The sequence below is a fragment of the Pelecanus crispus genome, chromosome 3 (genome assembly GCF_030463565.1).
Source record: "Pelecanus crispus isolate bPelCri1 chromosome 3, bPelCri1.pri, whole genome shotgun sequence".
Lineage (NCBI taxonomy): Eukaryota > Metazoa > Chordata > Aves > Pelecaniformes > Pelecanidae > Pelecanus > Pelecanus crispus.
In genome coordinates this window covers 40,646,603-40,665,852 of record NC_134645.1, presented here as the reverse complement: position 1 = coordinate 40,665,852, position 19,250 = coordinate 40,646,603, and the positions used below count along the sequence as shown (strand labels likewise).

The following is a 19,250-nucleotide window of genomic DNA, read 5'->3' as shown; positions in this document are numbered from 1 at the left end:
CCTGTGGCGGTTTGACTATCGGCTCTTTGAAAGCTGCGGAAATCCTTCTCTTGGCTTTGAGCTCAGCCCTTCCCAGGCGCCTTCACCGCAGCACCATTTCTCCTGGCACGCTGCGTCTCTGCAGCTGGCATGACCCCATGGACGGGGAAATATTCCCCTCCTCTGGGGCAGTAACAGCTCGGGCTAAAGGTACATCAGATAGCGGCTTCAGCTGATCGCCTGTCAGTTGTTCTCAGGAAAAAGAACAAACTGCGAGCCCCTCTATTTTCTTTCAGGCGCTTCCCCAGGTGGCGAGCGCTGGGGGCAGCGACCTGCTGCCACCCGGCGAGAGTGGGGAGCTGCCCCTGCCCAGTGCCGGGGGAGGCATGGTGGTGGCAGCGTCGGGCAGCTGGCCAGCAGCCTGAGGGAGGGAGCCTGCCGGGCCCCAGCACCGGAGGATGTCGGGCAGGGGCTCTCTCGCCCCAGAGAGGAGCGGCGGCGGCGGTGGTGGGCAGACGGGCACGGTGAAGGCCATGGCGCAGCCCTCCGACAGCATCAGTGTCCGGGGCGTCTCCTACACTGTCAGGTAGGGCCGGGAAGGCGGCACGGTTAGCTCCTGCTCTCCAGGAGCTGCTCCGGCCCCGGGGACTAAGGGGATGAGGGGCTGGGACTGGTGGGCTGAGTTCGGCTTCAGCCCAGTAAAGGAGGAGGGATGGTGCCAGGCCGGCCGCCACAGGGGTAGGGTACATGGCCTGAGGGAGGCCGAGCTGGTCTGTCCTCCGGAGGGTTCACCAGTTCTTCTTCACGCGTCTCTGAAGGAGATGCTTTAGAGGAGATTTCCAAAGATTGTGCCCTTTCCCACTGCCTTTCTTGCTGCTGCCAGAAGGATAACGTGAGGCCCTAAGAAAACGGCCAGGTGGATTAATGGCTGGCAAACATCATCAACAAATGAAGCCTCAGTTCAAGTTTTCCCTTTTGGTTGTAGTCTGAAAGTCTCCTAGCAGTCATTGTGAAAAATCTGTTCAGACTATGTTTTGTCTTCCAGATAATACTGAAATTAAATAGTTAAAGCCTTGGGGGTGAGATTCCCCCCCCCCCCCCCCAATATTTTAAAATCCTTGCAGTCTTCCATCCTGCATGCGAGTAGCCAGAAACCATTCACTTGTTTATGCAAAATTTTTAAATCTTCTCTATTTCATCTTTTTTGATGTTTGTTTTCCAAGAGAACGTGTTGGCCCATGGTGGAACATTTCTCTATATCATAAAAAATGGACCCGGCAAATACTTAAGGATGTTTCATTTCACATAGAGAGTGGCCAGATTATGGGGATTTTAGGAAATTCTGGTAAGTTGTTCCAGTACTTTAAAAGAAATAAGATCAGAGTTAATTCTGGTGACTTCCACAGTGGTATGAATGGTATGAGTGGACTGAGCTCTGTGTTTTAAATAATGAAATTGCAGCTGGTTTTAACCCTTGCTTTGTAAAAATGTGGTACTTGGTTTTCAGAGTTCAATCTTCCATCATCTAACTAACAGTTATAACTTCAATAAAAGATAAGGTTACTTCTAAACCCAAATGTTTCACGATGAAGTGTGAATTTCTATGAATTAAATGCTAATTTACACACATTCTAGGTTTCCCATTTATTCCACCTTAACTAGCTGCATTTTCAGGATCTATTATTTTAATGTTACTGAGAAAAAAAATACTTTATTCTTTTTATACGTCTCCATCCAAGCAAGGCTACTGTTCTTGAAATCATAAAATTCATCTCATCACATGATTAATTTCTTTTGTTTGAAAGGATCTGGGAAAACAACACTTCTGGATGCAATATCAGGAAGACTGGGACATAAAGACAACTTCTTTGGTGAAGTGTATGTGAATGGGCATCAGCTGAAGAAGGAAGAGTTTAGAGATTGCTTCTCTTATGTGCCACAGGTTGATTTCTACAGGTTTTTTTGTGCACTGTGCTTCCTCTCATGTAAAGAAAGTAAAGTTCCTAGTGTAATGGAGTAATGCAATCTGACTGTGATTTTACTAGTAAATTTGGTACAAAGAGGTTAATAAATTGTATGAATGAATGAATGAAAGTGTATGAGCAGGGGCAAGATCTTAATTACTACAGGACTAACTGCTTCTTCCTCTTCACCTTTTTCTCCCCAGAGTGACACTTTGTTAAGCTTCCTCACCATACAAGAGTCTCTGACCTACACTGCTTTACTAACTCTTCAGAAATGCTCCGACGACTTCATCAAAAAGAAGGTCTGTATTTTATCATCTTCCACCAGAAAGGCAGACATGATGTCATGTAATGGCTTCACCAGCAATATTTCCCACCCATGGCTGTGTTTTACGTTTATAAGGTTTTGTAATCCTCAAACTGCAAATGGGGAGAAATCCTCCCGCTGAGGAGGACGACACAAGCTCTCTGGTGCTCCCCGCCTCTGCAAGGGGCTTGTGCTGATGCCCCAGGGGATCACCATTATGCTGGGACAAAACTCTCCTGCCCAAAGCTGCAGCAGTTACTGCTGCAGGAGATGCTGCTACTGTTAGTTCCCCTTCCCCAGCTGGGAAGCCCAGTTCTTTGGGGTGTTTAGGTCTATGTGTGCTGGCAAGTCTCATGGACAGCAGAGGTGACTGACACTACTCTGGCTCCTGTAGGATGGCTCTTACTGCCCAGAACAGCTCTGAAAAGTACTGGTCTAATAAGCCCCCCTTACAAGCTACTTCCTTGATAAAATAGGTGTGTTTCAGATCTATTAAAGGACTCTTTTTGGTCTCTGTTGAGAGTAAAGATTGGATACTCTTGACCAAAGGCTCTTGCTCAATGTCTTTTCTCTTCACCTATCTTCCACTCAGTATCTTATACATCCCCAGAATTGATGTGCCTTTCTGCTCCCCTATTTTGGAAGCCAGACCAGCACATTATGCTTCATACCTTAACTTCTAGTCCCACCTCATCTCTTAATGTCAACTGAAGATAAAATTCTACTTGTTTCAGAATAAATGAAAATGAAATTTAAAAAATAATAATTGAAACAATATATTAAAACTAGTTAAATAGAAATGAGGCCAGATACCTTCCAAGTAGAATGGATGCAAGCGGCATATTGGGAAAGCCATAGCTTAAAATTATGTCTTTTTTTTTCCCTTTCATTTTTTCATTTTGCACACAGGTATCTGAGTTGGACTGTTATTAGTCTTTCTATATTGCAATTATTTTCCAGGTAGATGCGGTTATGGCTGAGCTGAGTCTCAGCCACATTGCTGACAAAATAATTGGAAGCCGTATTTTTGTAGGAATTTCTGGGGGCGAGAGGCGTCGTGTTTCAATTGCAGCCCAGCTATTACAAGATCCCAGTAAGTACCACTGCATGGATTTTCAAAATTATACAAAGCAGTGTCACTTTGTGCTCCCACCATGGACCTCCATAAACCACTTTAAAATACAAAAGAATTTATATTCTGTAATTCAGCAAAGGTAGTCTAGTAATGACAGAAAAGGATGAGCAGTAACTCAGGTCTGCCATTAATCTATTAGTTGATCTTGGAAAGTAGACAATTTTAAAATCCGAGGGACTGAACATAGGTTTAGACTTGCATTTAGCCGCCCATTTAAGTCTTTCTGGGCTCGCCCTCCCTGTGTATGAATTGTTGGTTGTGGCACACTAATTTATAGTTTTTTGAGCGCATTAGAGCCATACATATGCAAGCATTGAGCCTTGGAGTAGCTGCCATTGAGCCATGTATGTGTGAGCACCATGTACATTCCAGAGCCGAAAAGGTAGTCAAGCACATGAGATTTGCTCATTTGGAAAAGACATAAACAAAACAGAGTAAATGCTCAGAAGTACAATAGCCCGCATGTTGCATTGCCCTTGATAAGAAACCAGATATTGATGAATAAATACCATACTTCTATATGTGGTTGTAGATTTACTGTGAAGAAAAAAAAAATCCAATGAATGAAAATCAAAGCAGAGTAACTAGAAGGATTAGCTATAGCAAACAGCACTGTAGATTTTGTTGGTTTTGAGATAGTTTCTCAAAGGTGTCAGAATCTTTTTGGGTGAATGTATAGCACACATTTATTGGATTCTGGAGTCCCTGTAGCAGTGTAGGTGTGCTAGGACTGCATACCAGGCAGGAAGGAGCATTTAAATAGCCAAGTGAGGTATGTCACAGATACTGTGTGCTACTGGTGACACCTGGAGAGTTCATTTGGTGTAGTTATTGCTCAGTAAGTTCACTAAACTCTACAGTAAACATAAAGTAATTCTGTGTAGATAAACCTATAGAGAAAGTTCTCCTCTCCCCTTATCCTGATCAAGGTTGAACTGCCCTCTTCAGTGCTACGTCTCATCTCTGTAAAAATAATGGATTTGATTGTAACCTTTACCCTTCCATGTGCGATGTAATCATGAAGAAAATACAGTAAAAAACCCCTACCTTTCATCTATGGAATTATATATGCTGTATTTTAACAACTCTTAATTTGTTCATAACAAATTCTGTGTGTATATATGGATTTAATTCAGATTATAACTTCTAGATAATTATGTCAGTTATATTTACATTTGTGTACATCCTGAAACTTATCATTACTGTTCTTAGAAGCAGATGTATACATCAATTTTCAGATTTCACCTGAACTTAGGAAAATAAAAAAAGATTATGCTCTGATCCTGCAGTAGTTTTTTATGTCCTTATTCCTAGTCATTGAAATGGAACCACTGAAGCTAACTAAAACTGAAAGATCACATCAGGGCAATATCTATGTGTACTTTGCTTTACACGTGGAACTTTACATGTAAAGTAATTTCTACACTATTTGCCAAATTAGTTTCAAAGGCAGAAGCTATAACATTTGCTCCCCATTTACCTGAGTTTTAATGCTATTCCTTGTCATTTCACAGAGGTCATGCTACTTGATGAACCAACAACAGGGCTGGACTGCCTGACTGCAAACCAGATTGTCTCACTGCTCTCAGAGCTTGCACACAGAGGCAGGATTGTGATCATTACGATTCATCAGCCTCGCTCAGAACTCTTCAGGGTAAATGATGCCTACTCATAATTTGCTTCTTTTTATCAGGCTTTTTAGTACCTAGGTTCTTTTCAGGATAAAAGTGCAAGACCCAGTGTAGTTGCTTTCAATGGCTCTCTGCCTTCCCCCCCCGCATAAATACATGCTTGTCTTGAACTTTACAGCTCTGGCCTTCTGCCAGTCACAGGGCACTTTGGGACACATATTGCCCTGTGACAATACTGTGCACGCTGACTGTGTGCCTAACCTTTGTGTTACACAGCTACCCAAATCAAAAACACTGGGAGAAGCCATGTAAATCCCCCATATGTGCAGGCACTGTAAAAACTAGCACTTTATTTATCTTTTACATATTCATATTTCAGTAACACTTGCAACTGGAGACAGATAAATCCATGATTTGGAATGGAAAGGGAAAAAAAAAACCCAGCTCATCTTTTTTCCTCTTTGTGTCAAGTGATGTGGGTACACCTTGGTCATGTGGTGGGGCTGGCCTGCCTTGCAGGGCATGTGCTGGGGAGAGCATTTCTCCCTTCCCATTTTACTATTTCGCACTTTGCTCTTCTGACACATCCGCCACCCACCACATGAACGCGAGGCACCTCTTCCCTTGCTGACTGAATTGAGTGTAAGCAGTCACGAAGCTGGAGGGGAGTGACAGTGGTTTTCTGGACTGAAAGCAGTCCTGGTGCCTTGGGAATATGGGTCAGTCACTGCTGGGAACCCTGCCCCGGCAGATGTTCACCTGAAGAGCACTGCTGTGAAAGTCCTTAAGCACTTCAGGATAATCTTCCCAACAATTTGGGAGTTTCACAGACTGAGGCTATTAAGCACCGAAGGAGGTCTGTCAGTAAGTGAAGGTGCATTAGAAGTGAAGACAGAAGTCCACAGCTCTCATTTCTGTTTGTGGATTACCTCTGTGTGCTGCTGTCGCTGACAGTTTTGAGGGCCACTAGTTTTAAGAGCTTACAGATATGTCATCTTGCATAACCACTGAGAGGAGCGATGGAAAGGACAAAGGAAGTTTGAACGTGTCAAAACTGTTTTTCTGTCAAAGCGTTTTTATTACCAAGACAGTAGCTGTACTCAAGAATTAATGTGCTGCTTCTTGCCATGTATGGCTGACATACTAATTTGCTCCCCACAGTTATTTGACAAAATAGCCATCATGAGCTTTGGAGAACTGGTTTTCTGTGGGAACCCTGTGGAAATGATTACATTTTTTAGCAACTGTGGCTATTCTTGTCCTGAGCAATCAAATCCTTTTGACTTCTACGGTAAGTTTGTCTAAGTTGTTTTAGTAACAATATGGGTTTCCTTTAGACAAACAAGGTTTTTTTCCCCAAATTAAAGTTCTTCCAGACATAATGCTTTTGAATTCTTTCCAAACTTTGTGCTCAGCTTAGAGATGAGAAAGAGCTGGGCCCATGTAACCTTCACTGACTCCATAAAGCAGAATTTTGCAGTAGGCCTGAAACACAGCAGAAAGGAGTAAACTACCAATAAAAAAGGAATCTCAGCTTCATGAAACCTGTGGATTCCTGATGGCATCTCCCTATGGCCATCCACTGGACACTGGAGAATCAATTTGACCCCCGAACTGGAAAGTCTCATGCTCTTATGGACTTCTGTGATGCCAAGCAAGTGAAGACAGTTGGTGCCTGAAGGGAAAGATGTAGAATAAATACAGGATGACTGAGGCATCAATTTCCAGAGATTCACAATTTGAGGTTTCAGAAAGTTTGGGGACTTGCTAATACCAGGGTGAGCTAGTGGAGCAGAACATATAGATGCTTCAGGAGATGATGATAGCAAGCTGTTGGCAAAAGCTGAAGAGTACTTTTTTTTACCAAGTCAGGATGAAATAAAGCGTCAGCATGAGATTTTGGAAATGAACCTTGGTTTTGCTGCAGGACATCTATGTGCCTGATCCATGCAGATACACGTTTGAAGAACATGTATATGTGTTTGTGTGTATATATGTACATACATATGTGTGTGTGTGTATCTATCTATCTACCTATCTTTTTTGATCTGGTATGTAGGTTGATTTCTGATGACATTAGCTGAGCATTAACCAGGGAACTTGACCAATCCAAAAAGCTGTATTCTGAAACATGGCACTTTCAGAGGAGGCAGTGTTTTTCTATTGTCTAGGTAGCATCCTAAACTCAGAGAGAAGAGAGGATAGTTGTTGACATGAAGCTGAAAATACTGGTCTGACAGTGAGGATAATTTTGTCGTAGTGAATTTGAATAGTCTTGAAAAGCACAGATGATTTGAGATTTAGACTCACTTTTTAAAAGCTTGGTAAAGAGAGTACTGCATTCTTCAAATGTCAATGTTTGAATGTGATGAGAAAAGGAAAAAATACAGTTTAGAGCGAAGAATCATCAGAATATTTAGTCTCTGGAAAATTGGTAGTTTGTATTTTTTGTGTGATTTGATGTGAATGAAAGGATGGATTCTGATATCATTTACACCAACAGCTGAGGAAAATAGATCCTATGTATTGAGTGTCCAATATATTACTGAAATGTTACATGTTGTGTTTGTATAAAAAGTACAAACACATGGTAGGCATTAGCTATTTGGTCTAGTGACTAGTCGGTGTTACTATTTTTTAAAACACGCCTGCTTGCCATTTATTTTGTGTGTGACTTTCAGCAAGTCACACTGGCCAAGTTGTAAAAAGCATGTCTGCATTTTGTATGTTCATATGTACAAAAGCGATGACTTCATTTTGGATATGTTTGCCATTAAAGACAATTCTGCTGCATTCTAGCTTTCAGAACATGAGGGAAGTATTCATAAGCTTAATTCAGGTTTTGAGGACAAATTAAGAATCTTGGACAAGGGCTCCTTTTCTCTTGTTCAATTTGTATTTTGAAGTTGAGCCTAACACTGGAAAACTGAAATCTAAGGATGACAGAAACCTTAAGAATAAATAACTGATAAAGACATCTTAGCAGATGTAGAAGAGTAATATAAAAATCTGTAAGAACAGCTATTCATCAGAACAACAATCTAGTTTTTGAAAGTGTAGATAATTCATTGTTATTAGGAAAAAGGGAAATTTCTAATGCATTTTAGCACAATTGCTGAATCTGTATGACTTGTACGAGTAGCACACACAAAGTTCCCATCTACCAGTAAACTGCTGGTGTCAGGAACAGGTATAGGTGGACTTATTAGAAAGGAACATTAACTCTGTGAAGTATTTCCCTTTCATAAGTTCCACAGCAGTAAGTAGTATTTTCTTCAGCTTCGGCTGAGCCTGCTAGGGGAATTTGGCCTGCTGAACATCCTCCGACTTCACATGAAAACAGAACTAGGTCTGAGAAGGAGGTGGATAAAACCCAGTGCACAGATGCAGTAACAGCTCAAGTAGAGGAGAACAGTGTCTCTGCAGCATGAGCTCAGGCTAACTGAAAAATGGTTATGGAGGAGCAGGCAGAGACCAAGGGGGAATCGGGGACCCTGTCTGAGCATTTGCCCAAAAACCTGAGAAATACATGACCAGAAAGTAATCTCTTCATCCTCACCAGTGTTCATCCTCAGCTCGTGCTCCGTCTTGCTCTTGGCAGCAGTAGCGCTTCACTGGTGGCACAGCTCTGTTGCTCTGCAAGGAGAATGCTAAAGGTCTGACCAACACACCGCTCAGTCCTTCTGTTTCCAGATAAAGGACTTGAACTTCAGGGTCCTACAGAGGCCACAAAACACAGAGATTTATTGTAGCTGCACAGCTATTTGTTCAAGCTGCTTCTAACCGACCTTTTCTTCTTTGTGGATTTTAGGACAGAGACAAGGAAAGGTTAGTTGCAAGGGGGCAAGAAGTATGAAGGGAAAGTGATGTGTATATATAGTAAACACTTTGTAAATTTTCAGTGGATCTGACATCCGTGGACACCCGAAGCAAGGAACGTGAACTCAAAACCTACAGTAGGGTTCAGGTAATTGTATCAGCCTACAAAAACTCAGAGATCTTTAGCAAAGTACTGGCAGCCATTGAAAGAACAAAGTGTATGAAAGAGCGGCCACCAATACCATTCAAAAACAAAGACTCACCCAGTGCCTTTTACAAATTATGGATTCTTTTACGGTAAGACTTTTTTCTCTCCCCTTTTTTTAAGAAAAATCTTTTTTCTTATCCACTAATCTTTTGGGTTTTCTCCACCCATCCCACCCCCCCACCCCCAAATATATAAATGCACTTTCTTGGTTATTTTGGTCTTCTACTGTACATAGAATCTGTCTCTGTCTTTTTTAATATATTACATTTTTGTGGATGCTGTATGTGTAAGATTTGTTCAAAGCTAAATACCCTACCAACATGTGGTCAGTCATAGCTAACAAGTATATTCTTATTGTTTTGTTTCATTATCAGGAGGACAACAAGAAACTTCTCCAGAGATAAGATGGGCATCATCATGCGCCTCCTCCAGAATCTGTTATTTGGCTTGTTTGTAGCATTTTTCCTTCTTAGACTAAGGAACGACCTGGTAAAAGGAGCTGTGCAGGACCGTGTGGGGCTTATCTATCAGTGCGTGAGTGCCCCCCCCTACACAGGGATGCTCAATGCTGTTGCCCTTTGTGAGTTTCTGTCTTGTATTATGTGCAACAGCAGGTATTGCTGCCACTATTTCATAAATAGGAAAAAGTCTTTTTTGAAGGTAGTCATTTAAAAGATCTTAACAGTTTTAGGTAATGTCAGAGCTGATACAGAAGCATGAAATTCAAAGGCGAAGCAACGGGAAGCTTCGCACCACAGAAGGTTAGCCCATCAGAGGGGCTCTGGGTTCACTGCATTTGATGAAGGCATTTGCCCTGATCCCTGCCTCTCACTTTTTGCAGCTGGCTGGTGTATGGAGGCGTTATTCTGAACTGTGCAAGAGACCTTAACTTGCCTGCATGTAGCATTATAAAGGCAGGAGAAAGTCTAGGTCTGTAGTTAACACCTGAAATGAGATCAAAACCAAAGACATGGAAAGGATAGAAGTACAAACTAGCTTTGGCAGCAATTAAGGATAATTAGATTTAAGAGTATTATGTGATGATTACATTTTTTCTTAGAGGGTGTTTCTCTTACAGCTGCCATACAAAGACCAACAGTATTTGCTGTTTACAGCCCTAAAAACTCTTCTGCTCATGTACGGAACATCACACTGCTGTCATCACCTTGGGATCAGAGCACCTCAAGAAATTATCCAGTGATGGCAGTTTTTTCATGTCTTTAATTTGTATCTGCAAAAAGAGAAAGCTGTCCTGCATGCTGCCCAGTTAGGCGTCTTTCGTTAAACTTACCAACGTTTACAATCTGCGGGGAGCATGTTTTGCATTTATAGTGGGGGCAAAAGTGATCAGACTGGTTTAGACAGAATGTTTCTGATATATTCTCAAAGTTGTCTCTGTGCTTCAGGTCATTTTTGCTAGCAACAAGTCTTGGTCTCTTTATTCAATGGTGTTTTAATTTATTTCTTATGTATTTAATCTAGTTCCACCTTTACGCGCTATCAGCGACCAAGAAAGTAAAGATGGCTTGTATAAGAACTGGCAAATGCTTTTAGCTTATATAGTACATTTCCTGCCCTTCAGTGTCATCAGCGTGGCAATTTTCAGCACCTTTATATACTGGTAAGCACTTGTACCATGTCTTGGATTGTTACTTTCTTTTTGTTATCAGTTTCAATTCCCATGTCAGCAACAAGCCTCCTGGCATGTCTTCCTGCTACTGTCTCTCAGAATGATTACAGAGAAAGCTTAAGGGAAGATGACACAATCTTAACCCTTCTCTTTCAGGCAACGCTAAAACACTGAGTGAGTGAGTAAGTTACCAGTTCTCTAGGTAACTTGGGAAGTTTTAATGGGCCTGGGACATTTATCATTCTTGTGTCATTCCAAAAGCAGGAAGTGTCATTTTACATTACATTTAGAAAGATAGGAAATAAGATGGGGAAAAAAAAGTGAGGAAGAGAACAGTAGGTATGTGACAGTAACAAAGCTTCATATTTCCTGGGACATTTGGGGTTTAGCTACAGCATATCGAAGTAATCAGATCTGGATCCCTCTCCTCTACTCTCCAGAGAAAGGCACTAAAGTGGATTTCTGATAGTGGGAGAAAGGGTTTGATTGTAAAGCTTGCTTTTTTCCCCTCAGTACATTCATTTCCTTGCATCATTGTGAAGTAGTACCTCAGAATGGGATGAGGAAATATTTCATCTGTTCATTGCCTTATCTATCTATCTATCAGACCTGTATGGTCTGCTCTTCTTCATTTCTGTTCCATTGATTCCCCACCTTCCACTTGCTTATTCTTAACTTAATACAGTCCATGGCTGCTGGTGTAAGCGAATAGCAACGTAATGAGGACCAATTTCTGTCCTTCATGCTTTTTCTGGGTTTTTTGTTTTCCTGATTATGAAAGGAGTGGTGTGTGGTGCGCTAGAGTTTTGTTCAAGCAAGGCCATCTTTCTCTTTATCCCCTCAGCTACCTGGGCTTTTATTTCTGCAAGCTGTCAGTGCTGCCTGCTTCAGGCAGTGCTCCCCGAGAATTCCTTTTTCACAGACAAGACAGAAATTACTCCTCCTCCCACTAAGCTTTTAGAAGATGCACTGTGCTCACCAGAGCCCTTCCATTTCTGCCTGCTAGTGAGCTGGTTGCCGAGAAGGCAGCCATTTGGAAAGCACCTTCTCTGGCTCAATGAGGGAAAGTTTGTGGAGCTCCTGAAGATTACGAGCCGCTGTTTGTCATGCTCACTCCTTAACAAACAGGAAATTTGTATGGGCAAGAGACTTTGCCCTTGTGCTTTGGTAGCTTCAAACACCATCAACAATAAAGGGTATTGTTCCGGTTAATGGATAATATTTATAGATACTAGCCTCTGCATATCTTCGCTATCTTGTGGTTGTTTAGAAGCCACTGATGATGTGTCAGAGTGATTTCATAGTGCCCTTAGACCTTTTAGGGCAAGCAGTTTCTCTATGAAATTTTGAAGATAATATCTATGCAGGACTAAACTTTCCTCAATGGGCCAACTTTTAGAGAGGCTTTGGTAGCCTCTGGTATGTGTTCTTACAAGGCATCTCTCTCAGAGTTTGTGTTTGTAGGGTCGGACAGTTTGGGTCAGGCAGACCCGAACTCTTACCTGATCAGACACAAGGCAGCTCTGGCCAAGAACAAATACAGCCGCTTTTGCAATCAAGTCAATGTACTCTGTTTATGCAGATTTTCCTAGCTAAAGATACCTCTGGGAAGTGTTCTAATGGTTTAATATTCTCCTACCATTCTGTTGCTGTAATATTCTCTCTTCTGAGTTGGTTTTTTTCTTCTCTTTTAGGCTTTCTTCTCTTTCTATTCCTACCCCAGATTTACTAGTCTGTATCTACATAGCTCTATGTAAAGTATTAGAGCACTTCAGAGAAGGTGATACTTTTACGCTAGGACTTTGGAGAGCTGTTTCTTCTGCACCAATCTGTGATTGAAGGTTGTTAAATGCCTGCTAGCTCGTTGAATGTTTAATACTTGAAGTCGATGTTCAGCCATCTATTTATAATAGAGATTGTTTTGGTATTACATGCAAAAAATGCTACAGGAAACCTGTAAGAAAATTAGTACTTCTATTTTAAGACCATGTTCGAACATAGTGGATGGAAAAAGAAGACATAGGGCCTTGTACTGGGCAATGAAAAAGAAAATAAAATGTTGAATAGCTGCTTGTTCACTAAGCAAAGCACACAGTCTGTACCTAGCGTGCGGCAAGTTTTGTATGAGGTATTTTGGGAAAGGAGTAATATGTCGCCATGTAATAAAAGATTTTGTCATCTGTCATATACACTATAAGGCTGAATTAAGTTTGCCAAGCAATTGCTGGCCTCTCTTAACTTTTTAATCTTTAGTACAGGTTGGGGGGAGGGAACGGGACTTTTTTTCCTCAGGTGAACTAGGGAAAAGCTGGGAACAGCAGGTTGTATTCAAGAGTGCAGGAGTATGGAGGAAATTGCATTTGGATGAATTACATGGGTGGTGAATTCGACTAGCCTTCCATTTAATCGAGTATATCCATTTTTACATTCGCACACACAGTATCAGAAGTGCAAAATTCCATCTGTTAATTATCTGCATAAAGACGTTCTTGAAATATGTGACTTACATAAATAACTCCCACTGCATAGACTCTAAAAGGAGGAGGATGTCAGTTTAAGGGATTGTAAGAGCCACAGTGGTTATCCTGAAACACCATGGATTTCTGCTACAATTACGTCTTTGCATAGCCCTCTTTAACCTAGATGGAGAAGTCCTAATATATCTGCACTCACGTCTCGGTATTAAGTGGATGTCCTTTATGTTAAGGCTCCAAACAACATATTAAGGGTTAAGGCATAACCTGTTCACTTAATGAGCTGTAATTGCAAAAAATAAAAACAAAAAGAAAAGCTTCAGTACCCAAACACTGTTTTTTTAATTGTTCTTTTGCTCATTTTTGTATAGGACTGCAGGGTTGTATCCCGATGCTTCCAGATTTGGAATTTTCTTTGCTGTTGTCTTAGCGTCTCATGTAATTGGTGAACTACTAACACTTGTTATACTTGGCGTGGTTCAAAACCCAAATATAGTCCAGAGCGGAGTGGTGCTACTTAATTCAGCAGGTGTGATAGTGGGAACGGGACTAGTAAGGTAGGAAGAAGTTTTAGTTCATTATGGTGTTAATGTTAATATAATCTACCTATAGAAGAGTTTCGTGAAGAGCCTGTATTGCTGAAACACAGTAATGCACAGCTGGCAATGGAAAGAAAGTGCAGCTGTTACCCTTCAGAGGTAGAACTGCCTAATCATGTTAGACCTTGTACTGAACACACAAAAAGACACTTAATAACTTTAGATATCATCAAAGATATTAACTTTTTTTAACTTTTTGCAAATAAATTGAAGATAAAACTGAGAAATTAATATCTATCAGCTCAGCTGAGTTTTTACTTATGCTGATATTATCACATGAAATGCTGTCCTCATTAGAGATTCTACCAAAAAAAAAAAAAAAAAAAAAGTCTTACAACTTTTAGTAACTGCTGGAACAGGTATTAAACACTAGGAATGATGATTTTTAAAAAAAGTTGTTCTCAACTATCTTGTGTTATTTGTCAGTTTAGTCATTAAACTTTCCAGACGTTTCTTCTATCTGTGCAGACTTAACTATATAAAAATAATAGTTTAGTAAACATGCAGGAAAATTCTGATCCACTTGCTCTATTACTATGCAAATAAATATTTTTGCATTGTAACTGCATGAACTTTGAACAGTTTTCCTCTTGTGTTTGTCAATACTGAAATCACTGTTTTTTTGAGAAACATATCGTAATAAATTGTCAAAAAGTTTTCTTGAGCTGTTGAGAAAATATGGTATGCTCACCTGAGATCTTTCCAATGAAAATGAAGTAAGCCTAAGAAAAGATGACATGAAGTTGTCCTCAAGAAAAGCATATGAGTCTTCACAAAGCTGATGATGCTTTGTCTCTTCAAAGTAGATTTCAGCTAATACTTGCTTATTAAATAAGACTAAGTTCATATCTAATTAATTTGGTCCTTGCCTAATTTCAGGAAGATGTATGTTTATAGTGACAAGACAGTTATTCCTGCTACCATAGTCTAATGCCTTAATGATAACTTTAAAAAAAGTATTAGAGCGGTTTCTAACCTTATTTTACAGTAGAGACATTACTAATTAATATTGTGAATCTCTTTGATGATTAAACTTCATAGGCAATGAAGGATATTAAAAACAGCATTGAGACTTGGGTTGCGTTTTTTTCCTGTTCATTTGTTTGTTTAATTATAAATTCTCACAGTATTTTAGGTGCAGAAATTGTCCAGTCTTGTTGAATAATGTGATTTCAAAATTTTCATACTCTTTCTCTTCTCTTTATTCTTTGCTTCATTTTTGTATTGCTATTACTGTTCGGATGAATTGATATTCAGTCTTTTTTGGTTCTGAAGATGGAGTGAGGGGGTGGTGGTTTCTTACTTTGGAAGCAACACGTTTTTGCAACTAAGGTTTATCTTGGGTCTTGTCATTTTCAGTTTATCACTGCAATGTGAACTTAAAAAAAACTTCATAAAATTATTTGTGACTGTCCATAAAAAAGTCAGGGCTGAACATTATGACACAGTACCAAAGTCAGAGATAGCCTTCATAGTTGTGTCCTCATTTAGCACTAAAATGGACTTTATGTTTGAAAACCCTGTATTTACAGCCAAGAACTGTTTCTGTAACAGGCTGCGGCCAAAGATGAGAGCTTGTTTTAATTTGGGGTAGAATTGGCTCTTGGAATGTAGCAAAAGCCAATTTAATTTCTTTGTTTCCTTCAGGAGCATCGAAGAAATGCCAACACCTTTTAAAATACTTGGTTATCTTACCTTTCAAAAATACAGCAGTGAGGTTCTTACAGTCAATGAATTTTATGGCTTAAACTTCACATGTGGTAAGTGTTTTAAAAAAAAAAAAAAGGCCTTTAAATCCATTGTAAATAATTTTCAGGAGATTTTATTTCCCTTCTACATGGAATAAAATTATCTTGATAAGTTCGAGATAACTCTTTTAAAAAAGCTTATTAGTTAGTAAAGATGTACTATAGCACCATATCATAGAATCAGAATGGTTTGGGTTGGAAAGGACCTTATAGATCATCTAGTTCCAGCCCCCCTGCCATGGGCAGGGACAGCTTCCACTAGACCAGGTTGCTCAAAGCCCCATCCAGCCTGGCTTTGAATGCTTCCAGGAAACGTCCACAACTTCTCTGGACAACCTGTTCCAGTGCCTCACCACCCTCATAGTGAAGAATGTCTTCCTTGTATCTACTCTAAATCTGCCCTCTTTCCATTTAAAGCCATTACCCCTTGTCCTGTCACTACATGCCCTTCTAAAAAGTCCTCCAGCTTTTTTGTAAGAGAAGGCTGCTATAAGGTCTCCCTGGAGCCTTCTCTTCTCCAGGCTGAACAACCCCAACTCTCAGCCTGGCCTCATAGGAGAGGTGCTCCAGCCCTCAGATCATCTTTGTGGCCCTCCTCTGGACCTGCTCCAACAGGTCCTTCTTATGTTGGGAGCCCCAGAGCTGGATGCAGTACTCCAGGTGGGGTCTCATGAGAATGGAGTGGAGGGCGAGAATCACCTCCCTCAACCTGCTGGCCACGCTTCTTTTGATGCAGCCCAGGATACAATTGGCTTTCTGGGCTGCGAGCACACATTGCCAGGTTGTGCTGAGCTTCTCACCAACCAACACCCCCAAGTCCTCCTCCTCAGGCTGCTCTCAGTCCATTCTCCACCTAGCCTGTATTTGTGCTTGGGATTGCCCCAACCCATGTGCAGGACCTTGCACTTGGCCTTGTTGAACTTCATGAGGTTCGCACGGGCCCACCTCTCAAGCCCGTCAAGGTCCCTCTGGATGGCATCCCTTCCCTCCAGTGTGTCGATGGCACCACACAGCTTGGTGGTGTCGCAAACTTGCTGAGGGGGCGCTCAGTCCCACTGTCCACATCACCAACAAAGGTGTTAAACAGTGCCAGTCCCAACAGCGACCCCTGAGGAACACCACTCATCACTGGTCTCCACTTGGACATCGAGCTGTTGACTGCAACTCCGAGTGTGACCATCCAGCCAATTCGTTATCCACCAAGTGGTCCATCCATCAAATCCATGTCTCTCCAATTTAGAGACAAGAATGTTGTGTGGGACAGTGTCAAATGCTTTGCACAGGTCCAGGTAGGTGATGTCAGTTGCTCTTCCCTTATCCACCAACACTGTCACCCTGCTGTAGGCGGCCACCAAATTTGTCAGGTACGACATGCCCTTAGCGAAGCCATGTTGGCTGTCACCAATGACCTCCTTATTTTACCTGTGCCTTACCATAGTTTGCAGGAGGATCTGCTCCATGATCTTCCTGGGCACAGAGGTGAGACTGACTGGCCTGTAGTTCCCCAGGTCCTCCTTTTTTCCCTTTTTAAAAATGGGGGTTATGTTTCGTCTTTTCCAGTCAGTGGGAACTTCACCGGACTGCCATGACTTCTCTAATATGATGGATAGTGGCTGAGCAACTTCACCCACCGGTTCCCTCAGGGCCCATGGATGCATCTCATCAGGTCCCATGGACTTGTACACCTTCTGGTTCCTTAGATGGTCTTGAACCTGACCTTCTCCTACAGTGAGTGGGCAGTTCTTCATTCTCCCAGTCCCTGCCTTTGCCTTCTGTGACTTGGGCAGTGTGGCCTGAGCACTTGTTGGTGAAGACTGAGGCAAAAAAGTCATTGAGTACCTCAGCCTTCTCCATACCCCAGGTAACCAGGCCTCCTGTTTCCTTTTGGAGAGGGCCCACATTTTCCCTAGTCTTCCTTTTATCACCGACGTACCTATAGAAGCTTTTTTTGTTGCCCTTGACGTCCCTGGCCACATTTAATTCTATCAGGGCTTTAGCTTTCGTAACCTGATCTCTGGCTGCTTGGACAATTTCTCTGTATTCCTCCCAGGCTACCTGTCCTTGCTCCTGCCCTCTGTAGGTTTCCTTTTTGTCTTTGAGTTTGTCCAGGAACTCCTTGTTCATCCATGCAGGCCTCCTGGTGTTTCTACCTGACCTCCTCTTTGTTGGGATGCATCGCTCCTGAGCTTGGAGGAGGTGATCCTTGAATATTAACCAGCTTTCTTGGGCGCCTCTTCCTTGCAGGGCTTTATCCCACGGTACTCTACCAAGCAGATCCCTGAAGAGGCCAAATTCTGCTCTCCTGAAGTCCAGGGTAGGGAGCTTGCTGTGTTCGCACCTCAGTGTCCTAAGGATCTTGAACTCCACCATTTCATGGTCACTGCAGCCAAGGCTGCATTTGAGCTCCATGTTCCCTACCAGCCCCTCCTCGTTGGTGAGAACAAGGTCCAGCATAGCACCTCTCCTCGTTGGCTCTGCCACCTAGACAAAAATTTGACTCCCTTTTTCAACCATTTCTCATTCTTCCAGTTTTTCATCTTTCTCTTCTTCACCTGTTCTTTTATCCCCCCTTTGGGGGCATTTTGGAAGGCAAACTTTGCAGCCTGATGTATGCTTATTGGAGCAGTGTTACACAAATAGAAGATCAATAGAATTGCATGATGTAAGATCAAATATCAGTGCAGGGAGCACTGACAGGTAACACCTGACCAGATGTTTCCTCTCATACTAGGGAGGCTTCAGTTCAAGTGTGTGACCACGGCATATATTGAGCAGCTTGAATCTGTCAGGCTGTGAGCCAGATAACTGGCAAAACATTAGAATCAATCAGGTTGGCAGGGTTAGTGGCTAACATCCATCAATGGGGGTAAAACTTACAGGTTTGGACCTACCCTAAGATATTTTGGGCTTTGTAGCCAGGTGTCTGTGCTCCTCTCCAAGGCTATATATTCTTTATCCGTTAATCTCTCCTATCCCTCTTTATTACAAGAGTGTAGATGGCAAATGTTAGAAAATGAATCCATGACTTTGGTAATAATAATAACCAGCTGATTTTTAACACACCCTTCAGACAGTCTCCATTTCTTGAATTTTGGAAGCACTCAACAAATATGACCACTGTAAGCCTACCACATTGAGCAACTTGCTTCTTGAGGCCCCTCCAGATCATGTGTCTGAAAAGCCACAAATCTGCTTTTGTTTGGCATGAATAGAATAGAAGGCTCCTAGTGACCCTTTATTCTTCCCTTCAAAAAAATATGGCACAGATTAACTGCAGAAACATATGGCTTGTCTGTTCTTATTCCAAAATGATGGGAAATATTGCCATGGGTATAGTTCATCATTAAAATAACATTAGGGCTAGGTATATTAAATGTATGAGCTAGATACTGAAGCCTGAGTTTTAATTTTACTGAGTCACCTACTAAAGAAATTAATTTTTTCTTTTGACAGGTGGAGCCAACAGTTCCACTGCAATTAATGCTGCGTGTATTTTCTCTCATGGCATTCAGTTCATTGAAAAAAACTTTCCTGGTGCATTGTCCCAGTTCACAACCAATTTCTTAATACTCTATGCTTTTCTACCAGGACTTGCCATCATAGCAATTCTGAGCTTCAAAATAAGAGACAGAATTATTAGCAAGCAATAAAAAAGTAGCAGAGCTAACAATGTCTAATAATACACTTTTAACTTGATTATGGTTGAAGGCTTAAGTTCATGGATTTTTAGATATAATTTAAGTGACTATACCTAAA

At 41.5% G+C, this 19,250-nt stretch overlaps 1 protein-coding gene across 1 annotated transcript; it reads left to right on the top strand.

Annotated features, from left to right (window-relative positions):
* Positions 1-437: 437 nt before the first annotated feature.
* Positions 438-19,144, top strand: ABCG5 (ATP binding cassette subfamily G member 5). The gene is made up of 13 exons (XM_075707430.1): positions 438-565; positions 1,203-1,324; positions 1,785-1,921; positions 2,147-2,245; positions 3,211-3,343; positions 4,900-5,039; positions 6,178-6,307; positions 8,919-9,132; positions 9,418-9,623; positions 10,526-10,664; positions 13,519-13,704; positions 15,394-15,512; positions 18,954-19,144. Exons 1-13 carry the CDS (start codon positions 438-440, stop codon positions 19,142-19,144), a joined length of 1,944 nt encoding a protein of 647 aa, XP_075563545.1.
* The last annotated feature ends 106 nt before the right edge of the window (positions 19,145-19,250 follow it).

Bases quoted from the DNA above. Each gene is read 5' to 3' on its own strand.
- ABCG5 (XM_075707430.1), top strand. From the start codon at position 438: ATGTCGGGCAGGGGCTCTCTCGCCCCAGAGAGGAGCGGCGGCGGCGGT. The intron at 9,133-9,417 runs GTAAGACTTTTT...TTTCATTATCAG, and splicing joins AAATTATGGATTCTTTTACG to GAGGACAACAAGAAACTTCT. The intron at 10,665-13,518 runs GTAAGCACTTGT...ATTTTTGTATAG, and splicing joins TTCAGCACCTTTATATACTG to GACTGCAGGGTTGTATCCCG.